The following is a 10,790-nucleotide window of genomic DNA, read 5'->3' as shown; positions in this document are numbered from 1 at the left end:
GGATGCGCTGTTGGGTTTGCACAAGACAGAAACGCACTACGTGTCGCGTCGGGCCACAACTCCACGCAGTCTGGAAAATTTGGTTAATAATTGTTTTATTAACCACCGAGGGCGCACTTCTCAATGCGTTATATAGCGACAAATTGTGTGCAAAGTGTGTACGTGTATAACGTTACCTTCGTGGGTGGTACGTACGAAAGACATTTGAACAAAATTTCGACTTGGAATTTGAAGGTTGGTGGAAAATTTGTTGCTTTGTTTTTCATTCGTGAAGAAAGATGACATTGCAGAAAATCATGAATCGATTGTGCTTGAACTAAATAAATCATGGCCATTTTGCGCAATGTGAATCGAGCAGTAGCGTCCACGATTTACGTAAAACTTCATTAGACATAAGCCTACCCCCCAGAACTGTGGGGTCACGCGGTGCGGACGTCGGACCCCACAGTTCTAGGGTAAATGAATCATCAGCTATGGCAGGGAGTAATTGATCGGGAGGAACATGGAGGTACATGTAGAACTACCTCAATGGGAAGAACGATGCCCTTCCATTATCTTGGTTATATTGGTTCCATTATCTTGGTTATAACATATTGGTTTTATCAAAATGGCTGTTTTTTAGTAGCGTGAGCTCAAAATAGATCTCACAAAGATTGAATGATCGTGCAGATTGACGGATTACTCTCACTATATGCTGTCCATTTTGTTTTATCCAGTTGAATTTCGGATCATCTTTTCAGATTACATTTATACCAATAATCTTGAACCATGGGCACGTGGCCAGGACATGCCTTGCCGGGTGCTTTCTTCATTCTGTACGCCATCTGGTGGATGGTACAGTTCACCTATGAGAAGGTTGCCCTTGACAGCGGCCGGTTGCAGCCAGCTGGACGCATCCTTCGCAAAGTGCATCGCTGGCCCATCGAGGGGGTGACTATTATGGTAGCTGGGATCATTGGTTTCATAGCTGAGATGATGTACCCAGCCCCCAAATGGACCCTGATTGGCGCTGACGGTCAGTTCAAACATTCAGCCGAGTGGCAGCATTGTACTATGTACACGTTCTTCTCGGTGTATGGGCTGGTGGTGACCCTGTCTAAGACCTGCCTACCTCAGGCCGAGCGCTACACCAAGATCTTCGGCAGCCTGGCATTCTTCATCGAGGGCATGCTCTTCTATTTCCACACTGACGGCCGCCCCGATTTGGACATCCGCCTGCATTTCCTGGAGGTCATCGCAATTGCCTTCTGCGCCATCTTCAGTGCAGTCGAGGCTTGGTGCCCGAAGGATGACCGCATCCGGGTCATGCGCTACACGGCCACGCTGCTGCAGGGCACCTGGTTCTTTATGGTAGGCACTGTGCTGTACTGGCCACCTTCGGGAGAGCAGTGGGATATGGAAGACCACCGCAACATGATGTTCATCACTGTGGCTTTCGCCTGGCACATCCTGCTGGACATTGTCGTTATGCTTATCGTCTATGGGGTGGTTAGGTGCATCTTACGTCTGACTGGGTGTGTAGGCGTGCGTTACCAGCCCATGAACGACGGTGTTGAAGCAATTGAGTTCGAAAGCACAAAGCTAATGGACAATGGCCAGCCAGGCCATACAGGATCAGACATTGAGAGTGACTAAATTTTCCTCTGTCTCAGAGCTGCCAAAATTTATAGGTCATTGGAAGAAAATCTGGCCCGAAAACCAAGCACAAGATCTCATAATGGAGTTTAGATTGGATTCTACAAATGAAAGTCAGTTTGCATCGCGTTAATGTGCATGGATATCATCATTGACTCCTTCCTGAATGCTTTTTCGATTGCCATCAAAGTTTTTGTGTTAAAAAAAACGAAGGGATTTTCATGAAGACTCCTTTTTTAGGTCGGGTACAAAAAAATGAGATCACAAGAAATGAGCATGTCATACATGTTGCGTAAGCTTGACCAAAGAAAATGCAAAATCTAGCAGTGCCAGTGAATGACTGAAATTCAAAATTGTATGACATAGTATATTGATGTTGGTTGGTCTTGTACAAATGAAACTATTATGAAGCTTATGCGAATGGAAAGGCTCTGTCGTTAAATTTATCATTTGATCTGAGAGTGTATATCATGTAAACATTTACGTAGTGTACTAATGACTTCAATGTATCACCCTTTATTTCGAATGTGAGTTAGAACCCTTACATTTTCCATGAAATCGCACTAGCTATTGAACATTTACCCAAACCTGGAATTGGCAACAAAATGAAATCGGACATGTTAGGAAGAAAGAGTAATGTACCTGTACATGCATGATTTATTAGTTGTTTGAGGTTGGGGGGCAATAGGACGCTTCATACTAGTACTCACATGATAATCCTCAGATTTCATCCTGGCTTCAATATTTCATTAATTCTGAATTGTTAACAAGTTTTTGTGGGCAGAGTTCACCTTCTCTGCTTTTTTTTTTAATTGAGCATTGTGAGACTTCCTGGTGTTGCTGTGAACTTTGATCTTTACACACTTTGTAATAGATAAAATGTTGACATAGTACACATTAAGGTTGCGTGCATTGTTCTTTTGATATTTCATTGTATATCTGCAAAGGACAATGAAACTCAAAAGACTCACAATGTGAAGGTTGTAGGCTACTTGTTTCAAAAGAGAATGTTTTTCTCATTCATTTTATAAGTCTGATCAAATCCGTTTATCTTTATATGTACTTCTATGTGACACTTTGCATTCATTTAAGTTATGATGCATGTATCGTGGGGATGTGATTTTTTACTTGAATGTTAATTTTGGGTTTCAAAGTGGTAGTGGATTTGGTGTGTGTTGTCAAAAAGCTGTAAAATGGTGCAGGATTGATATCTGCATAAATTAATTCTGTCTTAGAAAAAAAGATCTTCAGTTTCAGACTGCACATGTATGCTGAAACATATCCCAAATTCTGTAGTCTGTACATATCAAATGATTTCGATCCGACAGACTCACAAATTTCTGTTTCAATCCAAGCCAATGAAAGTTTCAATATTTATTTGAATACCGTTTGCTTTTGTAAATATGTGTACAACTGATTGGAAAATGTATGAGGTGTACATATGAGATACTTTGTCTAAATATAATTCTAGAAATTTGGTTCAGAACATGGACAGCTGATAATGTAAGTCACTGAAAAGACTGCAGGTGTATGATGTGTTCTTGAAATTAATAGAGGCACCATTAATTAACTAATGAATTTATTGTCCTTATTGCCGGACACCTGTTCAACCTGTTACTGAGACTGTTGGTTGTGCATGTATTTGGTGTTGAGGATGCTAATTTAATAGAGGGCGATCATTATTTTTAAAAATTCCAGTAATTTAATTGGCTTTCATTAATGCTTTGACTTGTTGATGGCATTTTTTCCCCATTCTTTCTGTAGTTGTTGTCAAGAAATGTTTATTAGAAGTGCGGCTGTAACCGAATTTTCTTTTGGGCAAAACATGTCAAATTGTGTGTAGACTGTGTGCTCCGACTTGAGATAACACAGAATTTAAATGTGTCTTTTCAGAAACCAACTATCAACTGAATTAACAGAAGTTCACAGCATGTTGTTGCAACTAGAAATAACACATGGCTCAGTCCATTTCTGTATAGAATTTTGGCTGTTATCAGGACATGGCATTGGAACATACGATGGTTATGCTTGGCGTCCAAGTCTTGTTTCTCCTCCTAGTTCAGCTTATCGTCGTTCGACTACTCTGGATCTCAGGCCACTTTAGTTCTTGTTAAACTGCATTCCATCCACAGTGACCCGATTGTTGTAAAACCAGTGTCAAATTAAATTGTTCAAGGTTTCTGAAGTTCTGAACGTGTATTCTTACATATCTCAACAGTACTGAACTGCAGCACTTTCATCCAAACGGTTGTACAGGGCAAGTTATGTAGCGTATTGTATTAATTGTCATCTTATTGAAACATAAATTTGAATTTTTTACATGTAGTTAAAAACATATGATGCAATTAATAAATTGTGATAATTGCATAGCAGAATTGGGAACAGGGTTGATTTTTTTTCCTAATGGCAGTTTGGTGGAGTCTTGTGGTGAAATAAATAGAACACGCTCTGTGGCAAAATTCACACCTCGTTATAACTCAAGCCCATGTAGTTCATAACTCGACTTTGTATCTAGTGTCTGTTCAGAGCCACCCTAACCCACCCTGTTCACTCCACACACCTAGTACCTGTCAGCTGTAAGTACTTCTCATGCTTCCATAACCTGTTGAAATTTTCTTTAATCTAACATGTCCACTATCCCATGTATTTCATCAACGTCTTGCGCAATATTCGTCATAATTTATGTCCAACCTTTTACAAAAAAATAAATTACACCCTTTTCCTGCAGAAATGCACCATTGCACCTCCTGGAAATGAGTGAGGCTTAAATGTTTTTCAGTTTTTACATTTTGATTATAAAGATCCCTTAAGTGGGCTCAATATTTGTCCACTTGGTGAGTTTTATCGATAAAAATATGCCTGAGGAGTGGCGCGTCATGCAAAATAGTGCGTACGTGACAATTCGCCTGGGCTCGCTGAACTTTGGCAAAATTAAAATAAAGCATGGTCTCGTTTGTTTTGCGCGTTTATTGGAACCTAACGACCAAGGGAACCAGACTTTACAGGTACATGTACGAAGAATTTCGTCACAAAGTTTGAAGTTACGTTGAGAACAACGTACGTTTTCTTCGTCATTTATCCTACACACATTATATGAAAGTTTTTTTTTTCACTTTTGAGGTTTGAATGCAGTCTCGAAGCACAAAGTAGAAGCCATTTGATGCTAGATTTTGGCCGGTAAGCTGATAGACATGGGAAGTTTTGCTGGCCATGCCCTTCCGGGTTCGTTTTTCATCCTGTTTGCAATATGGTGGATGGTTCAGTACGCGTACGAGGTGGTGGCACTCGACGGCGGCCGACAACAACCGCGGGGCCGAATCATGCGATTCCTCCACAGCAAGCCCATCGAGGGTGGCCTTGTGGTCTTTGCTGGTGTCGCTGGATTCATTGCAGAGAACATGTATCCAGCCCCGAAGTGGGGCATCTATGACGAAGACGGCCGGTTCGCCTACACTCACGTCTGGCAACACTGCGAGATGTACACCTTCTTTGGGCTGTACGGCATTGCCGTGATCCTGTCCAAGACCTGCATGCCACAGGCTGAGAAGTACACCAAAATTTTGGGCAGCCTGGCATTCTTCGTCGAGGGGATGTTGTTCCACTTCCACACCGTGGGTCGCGCTTCCATCGACGTCCACCTCCATAAGCTCCTGGTGTATGCCATCGCTGCTTGTGTGGTCTTCACCTTGGGTGAAGCATTCTTCCCCAAGGAAGGCCGATTCCGCATCATGCGCTGTGTTGCTGTCTTCTTACAGGGTACTTGGTTCTTTCAGGTCGGCACCGTCCTGTATTGGCCCCCTTCAGGGAAACCCTGGGATGACAAAGATGAAGCCAATCTGATGTTTCTGACGGAAGCTTTTGCCTGGCATCTCCTAGTTGCTATTCTTGTCATAGTGATAGTGTATGGAATCTCATGTCATGTCCTGAAGGCCACCGGACACGCTGCTGTCCGCTACCGCAACATGAATGGCATTGCTGATGGTGACGACATTGAATTTGGTACCAGAAAATTGCTGGACAATGGTGCACCAAATAACCTTGATTCTGACAATGAGTTATTTCAAAAGTAGCTCACATACAAAATTGTAAAGCATGAATTCACTCAAATTATAAAATTTAGCAATTTTTGCCTGTGATTGATGAGTTATGAAATTCTAAATTTTCATTTCAAACTAATTATGCTCTCTCAAATACATGTTCTTCGTACAGTTATGATGTTATCCTTCAACCTTACCTGCACTGAGTGAAATTCCGTTATCAAATTGTCTCAGTATGTGATAGAGGTAGTTTTGGCTCAGTACAAGAGTTTTGTTCAAAAATGTATTATAAAATTCCTCAGTGACAGGATGTTTGATTTCCTGTAATAAAAACCCCAGAGAATGAGTATGGTTAGTTCTGTACACAAACATATTGGACCTGCTAAACAGTCTGGACTTGCCCTAGAAAATAAGGTCAAGGTTTTCCTTGGAAGCTTGTTGAGTTTCAAAATGTTTTGCCAAAGACTTATTAGTAATTTTTAAAAATTTAAAAAGATACTGTTCAAAACAATACAATTTGTACTGAAAGCCTGCTTGCCCTAAGTTTTGTTTAATAACTTCCTGACATAATTTGTCAGATGATGCTGAGTTGTAATTGAGTTCTTCAGATAACAGTCGTTGATCTGATTTTTTTGGAGTTGACCAAGATTACTCTCATCAATGGGTGGTTCTCTGAAGCAGTTTTTGAAAATTTGGGCAACCTGTTGTGTTCCTGATGAGATGTCAAAATTGGAACTTTAGGTTTCGGGTTGTAAATTGTATGAACGAAGTAGTGTAAACGTAAGGCATTCATTTCTATGCATTCAGTTTTGAGGATGATCAGTAACTTCACCAAATGTTGAACTGTATGTTATGAAAGCACTATTATACAGCACAACAACTCGGGTTAAACACCACTTTTCATAATCTGCAGCATCAAGTCAACTCTGCTAAGTAGCATTCTCGATTTTTAAGCATCATGTTCTTCAAACCTTTTGATGATTCAGATATAAAAATGCGAAGGCTTGCTTTCGGCTTCCTGTGCTTTGAAACCATTTGAATAGTATTTTTAGTTACAATATTATCAGAAGACAGACAGTTTAATCAAGAAGTAACATATTTGATTTTATTAAAGGTTACAGTTATCAAAGATACATTCTCTAAGTCGTAGACGAATATTTGTTCTATGGGAAATATTTCATATATATATTTTAAAGGTTATACATGATTTCATTTTCTTTTATCGTATTATTCTAAATAGTTTTAATTGCGCTGACTCGTCAAATACAAACTCTATCATCATGCCACTGAAAGAATATGCATTGTTTATGGTTATAGTAATGCCACAAGTTTGCCAGATTTTATCCATGTTTAACACAAGCAGCTTGAGTGCTTCATGGCAGTTCTCAAACGAAACTGCTTGTAAAAGTCGATTTATGTGTTTCTGCAGAATCTTGTATAAAGTGCAAAGAATTTGGGGATGACTGAAATGATGCATTTGCAAATAAGCAGAGAGCGTTGATAACGTCCAGTGTTAACCCTCAAGTTTGACTTCACTAAATTTGTTAATTAATCCATTGTCTGGGGTGGTCTAGAAGATGGTTGGTGTCGCTGAGTAACAAAGTATTAATGTTCCAACAGGTCATTTTGGTTGACTGGTTGCCCTGTAAGACCACTGGACTATGAGTTAAATCATTATTTTTTTCACCAGACACATATATTCGGCACGGAGTTTGTAATTACGCCTTAAATTGTAGGTCACTCAAATGGTCGCAGAAAAGCCTCTTTAAAGCGTAGTATGTTATTGACAGGTGCATGTAGTTGGCAGAGCGTAAAACAACTGAGAGGTTGATTTGTGAAAAGGCATTTAGCATACGTGTGAAACATCGAGTAAAAAGGCTGAACACGGTAAAGGTTACGTGTATTACTCCTTTGCCTAAAATAGTGCCGTTTGTGTAGCTGATGAAATGTGTACATGTATTATTCATATTTGCGGGGCGCTAAGATATATGTTCCAACAACTCTGTAATGTATTGTGTACGTTTATGACATGTTGCATGGTTTTACTGTCACAGTGTCACTATTTCTGTGTTTGAGCCTGACATTACAAGAGTGCTATTTTGTGAGCTTCGTAGCGACAATTTTAAACGTAAGCGCTTAATTAGAAGCAGGTTGTTGCATGGTGTTTGAGCCACGTATGTTTCGCCCCCATTCAGCGTGTGGAAATTAACGACTTCGACCGTGCGTGGCGGTTACTTGACCGGACCCTCGTGAACCATACGGAAATGTCCTTAGCAACTTGCCTATCCTCTGTTGAGCCTTCTCTCTGAAGACTTCGTTTGCACAAAGTTAACGAATGATCACAAATGATCTTCGAAATCTTTGTTTCGAGCCTTCAAAATCGCATCAAAACGTAAACAGCCTACCGCTCACGAAAAAAGCTTTTTCACAAAAATCACTTCTTTTGACTACTCTGCTACTATTTCTCAATTTTATTTTCACAAAACACGTTAGGAAAAGGCCTTATGGAAATATTTTGGGCAGGAAGTTTTATTTCCAAAAAGTGAAAATAAGACATGAAATGAAATAGCTGTTTGCCTGGCACGAATTCCCATGGACCGCATTTCGCATGCAAATGACCCTAAAAACGGGACATGCGTAGTTTAGTGAACAATTTCCCTCTGAAACATACGTGGAGCTAGATTAGCTGACATCCAAATATTTGTCCTGTGTTGGACCATCATTGGCTTGGAAGCATCGAGAGGAAGACAAGGCATTAAAGGATGCTAAAATATTAATGTAAGGAAGTGAAGATCCATTAATGGAAGGGATATATTCATGTACTGTGTATCGTATGTCAACTTGGCGCTACTTAAAGTGTTAACATTAAAACTGAATAAGTGAACTGGATTTTATGATGGTGCCAATTATATTTAAAAATGAGTTTGTGAAACTGTTCTTTTGTCCTGTATCACCATCCCCGGAAGTAAATGGAGTGTGTCCATGTGTGGATTATGGGTACGGGTACCTCTCTTGTGGCTCGTTTGTGCAGTTTAGGGAGAGGGAAAAGATGCATTGAAGAAAGTTGTGAAACATTACTACTATCAACAGATCATGGGCCTATTTTTTCCTTTTTTGGGGGGGGGCTGTTCAATTACTCCCAAATTATAGCCTGATGCCAATTGTGCGAATTTCCAAGAAACGCAGATTGTACGCAACTTGAACGAATGCGCTATCGCATTGCACCTGAGCTCTAGCGAGGATCGAGATCAGTTTTACTGGTTCAGTTTTGTTTGCTCAGTCCTTTGCGAAGAAGAAGTGATCTTGTTAGTGTTGAGCATTAGGCGAAATATACCTGATGACCAAACCGTTGTCCGTAATTAGCGTCCTTAAATAATGATGGTCAAATTAGGACCCATCCTTATGTCCATCATGTTTGCAAACAACTGCCACTGGCCTAATCGTATCCCCCTACGTTTGTCTCGTCTGTCCGTCGCCCTGTCCAGACCGTACCTGCTGCCAAAAGATGCCCATCGTGAAGCCATCACGACATCAACAATGCCCGAGATTATCAATTAGCGTTATGACGGATTAGGGTCTCTAAATCCCTTCACAGAGGGAGGCGCATAAAGGCTGACGACACCATTATTAGATACTTTACTGCCGCGTACAATGCCCGACATGACAGCGATCGCGTGCCCAGCATGCCCGTGATTGGCAGCTTTCTTGCGAAAGTAGGCCTACATTCTGCGGGCCAGTTGGCCGGCCACAAACAACGGGGGTCTTGTGGATGCGCGGTTAAAACTACTTCCATGGCCACATTCGCCAATTCGAAAATTGACTGGATCGACTTGGGGTCCCAAATTTGAACAGAAAAGCACAACTTTCTAATTAACGGCTTCAAGGGATGCGTCTGAAGATCTGGAGGTGAGGTTTAAAAAAAAAATTGCGTTTTCTTAATTTTTACAAATTTTATGAAGTACTTTCCCCATCGACAACCTGTTACCAAACGCATGGAGCTGGAGAAAAAAATAATGCCTTGAATTAACGTTTAAAAAAAAGACGCTGTCACCTTATAAGAGTTGACATAGTCTCACCATATTGAAAATGGTCTGAAAAGATGACGACTTGACTTCAAGTGCTTCATTAGGTAGAAACCGATTAATGTTTTACTGGTTGTCTTCCCCCACAGGTTTAAAAACAAAAAATGCAGTGCTTCTTTGTCATTCAATTCTGTCATGGGAAGAGTGGGTTAATCAATACCAAAGCAAAGGGGGTTCATCTGGTCCAAAACAAAGAGGTTCGTGCTCACTCCCCCCCCCAAAAAAAACACCACAGAAGTTAGGGTACTTGCAGCATAACGAGTGACGTCGTCCAGGCGTCACTGCACTGACAGTCCCATCACCGCTTCAAGATCTCAGTGTCCTTAGTCTTTCAGACGTCTCATTTAACAGAAACAGATAGTTTGGAGAACAAGAGAATGGGGATTGGTTCTGAACTTTTTATCCGTTGTAATGAGAGTTTGTAATCAGGCGAGGACTTTATAATGAGTTGTCTCACGTCAGTACGGAAAATAATGAGGTTCGCGTAGGGTTTCCACCAATCTCCTGACGTTTCGGGCTGCGTAGTTTGCCTCCTAGACCAATCAGGAGGCGCCTCACACGCGCTGAGCCAAGGCTCAAAAGACCGCAAACTCCGCAGCGAAACGTCAAATTGGGCATCCGAGCCGAAGCATTTCGGAGACCGTACCTCTGAAAGCCTCGTTGACATCTTTCGCCGGTCTAATTACACTGTGGACTTCTGCTTCGAATGTGAGTACCTTTTAGTTATCCTGATCCTGAACAGGTTTCATTCGATGTTTACCCTTCCCATGGGATGCACTTTTCTGAAATGTTTATCAAGTTTCTGAAATTCGACTAAATTGCCTACATCCCATATTCAATGTTACACTTTGTGATTTTTTCAATTAAGAACAGAAACAATTTGAAAGACTTTGATTAGGAATAAAAGCAGGAGAAAGCATGGGATTTGTTGAAATGGAACAAGAATCGTAATACTATACATTGTACACGTGAAAAGTTGAGGTTCGCACTTTTCCTCATTTTTTGGTCCATAGCCTAATCATTCCAGCAAACGGAT

At 40.8% G+C, this 10,790-nt stretch overlaps 2 protein-coding genes across 3 annotated transcripts; both read left to right on the top strand.

The window, feature by feature from the left end:
* The first annotated feature begins 103 nt into the window (after positions 1 to 103).
* Positions 104 to 4,116, top strand: LOC110973865 (transmembrane protein 45B-like). Of its 2 annotated transcripts, none has more exons than XM_022225044.2 (2): positions 104 to 234; positions 741 to 4,116. In XM_022225044.2, exon 2 carries the CDS (start codon positions 769 to 771, stop codon positions 1,633 to 1,635), a length of 867 nt encoding a protein of 288 aa, XP_022080736.1. In that variant the 5' UTR covers positions 104 to 234; positions 741 to 768; the 3' UTR covers positions 1,636 to 4,116. The 2 variants fall into 2 exon arrangements, with proteins under 2 accessions (XP_022080736.1, XP_022080738.1); XM_022225046.2 differs by lacking the exon at positions 104 to 234 and adding an exon at positions 279 to 508.
* A 519-nt stretch (positions 4,117 to 4,635) lies between these two features.
* LOC110973941 (transmembrane protein 45B-like) lies at positions 4,636 to 8,561 on the top strand. The gene has a single exon (XM_022225200.2). The coding sequence runs from the start codon at positions 4,827 to 4,829 to the stop codon at positions 5,703 to 5,705; it is 879 nt and encodes a 292-aa protein (XP_022080892.1). The 5' UTR covers positions 4,636 to 4,826; the 3' UTR covers positions 5,706 to 8,561.
* Positions 8,562 to 10,790: the final 2,229 nt, after the last annotated feature.

This window comes from Acanthaster planci, linkage group LG13 (assembly GCF_054643075.1).
Source record: "Acanthaster planci isolate LZ-2023a linkage group LG13, COTS_SCS, whole genome shotgun sequence".
NCBI classification, from domain to species: Eukaryota; Metazoa; Echinodermata; class Asteroidea; order Valvatida; family Acanthasteridae; genus Acanthaster; species Acanthaster planci.
This window is presented reverse-complemented; position numbering and strand designations above follow the sequence as displayed.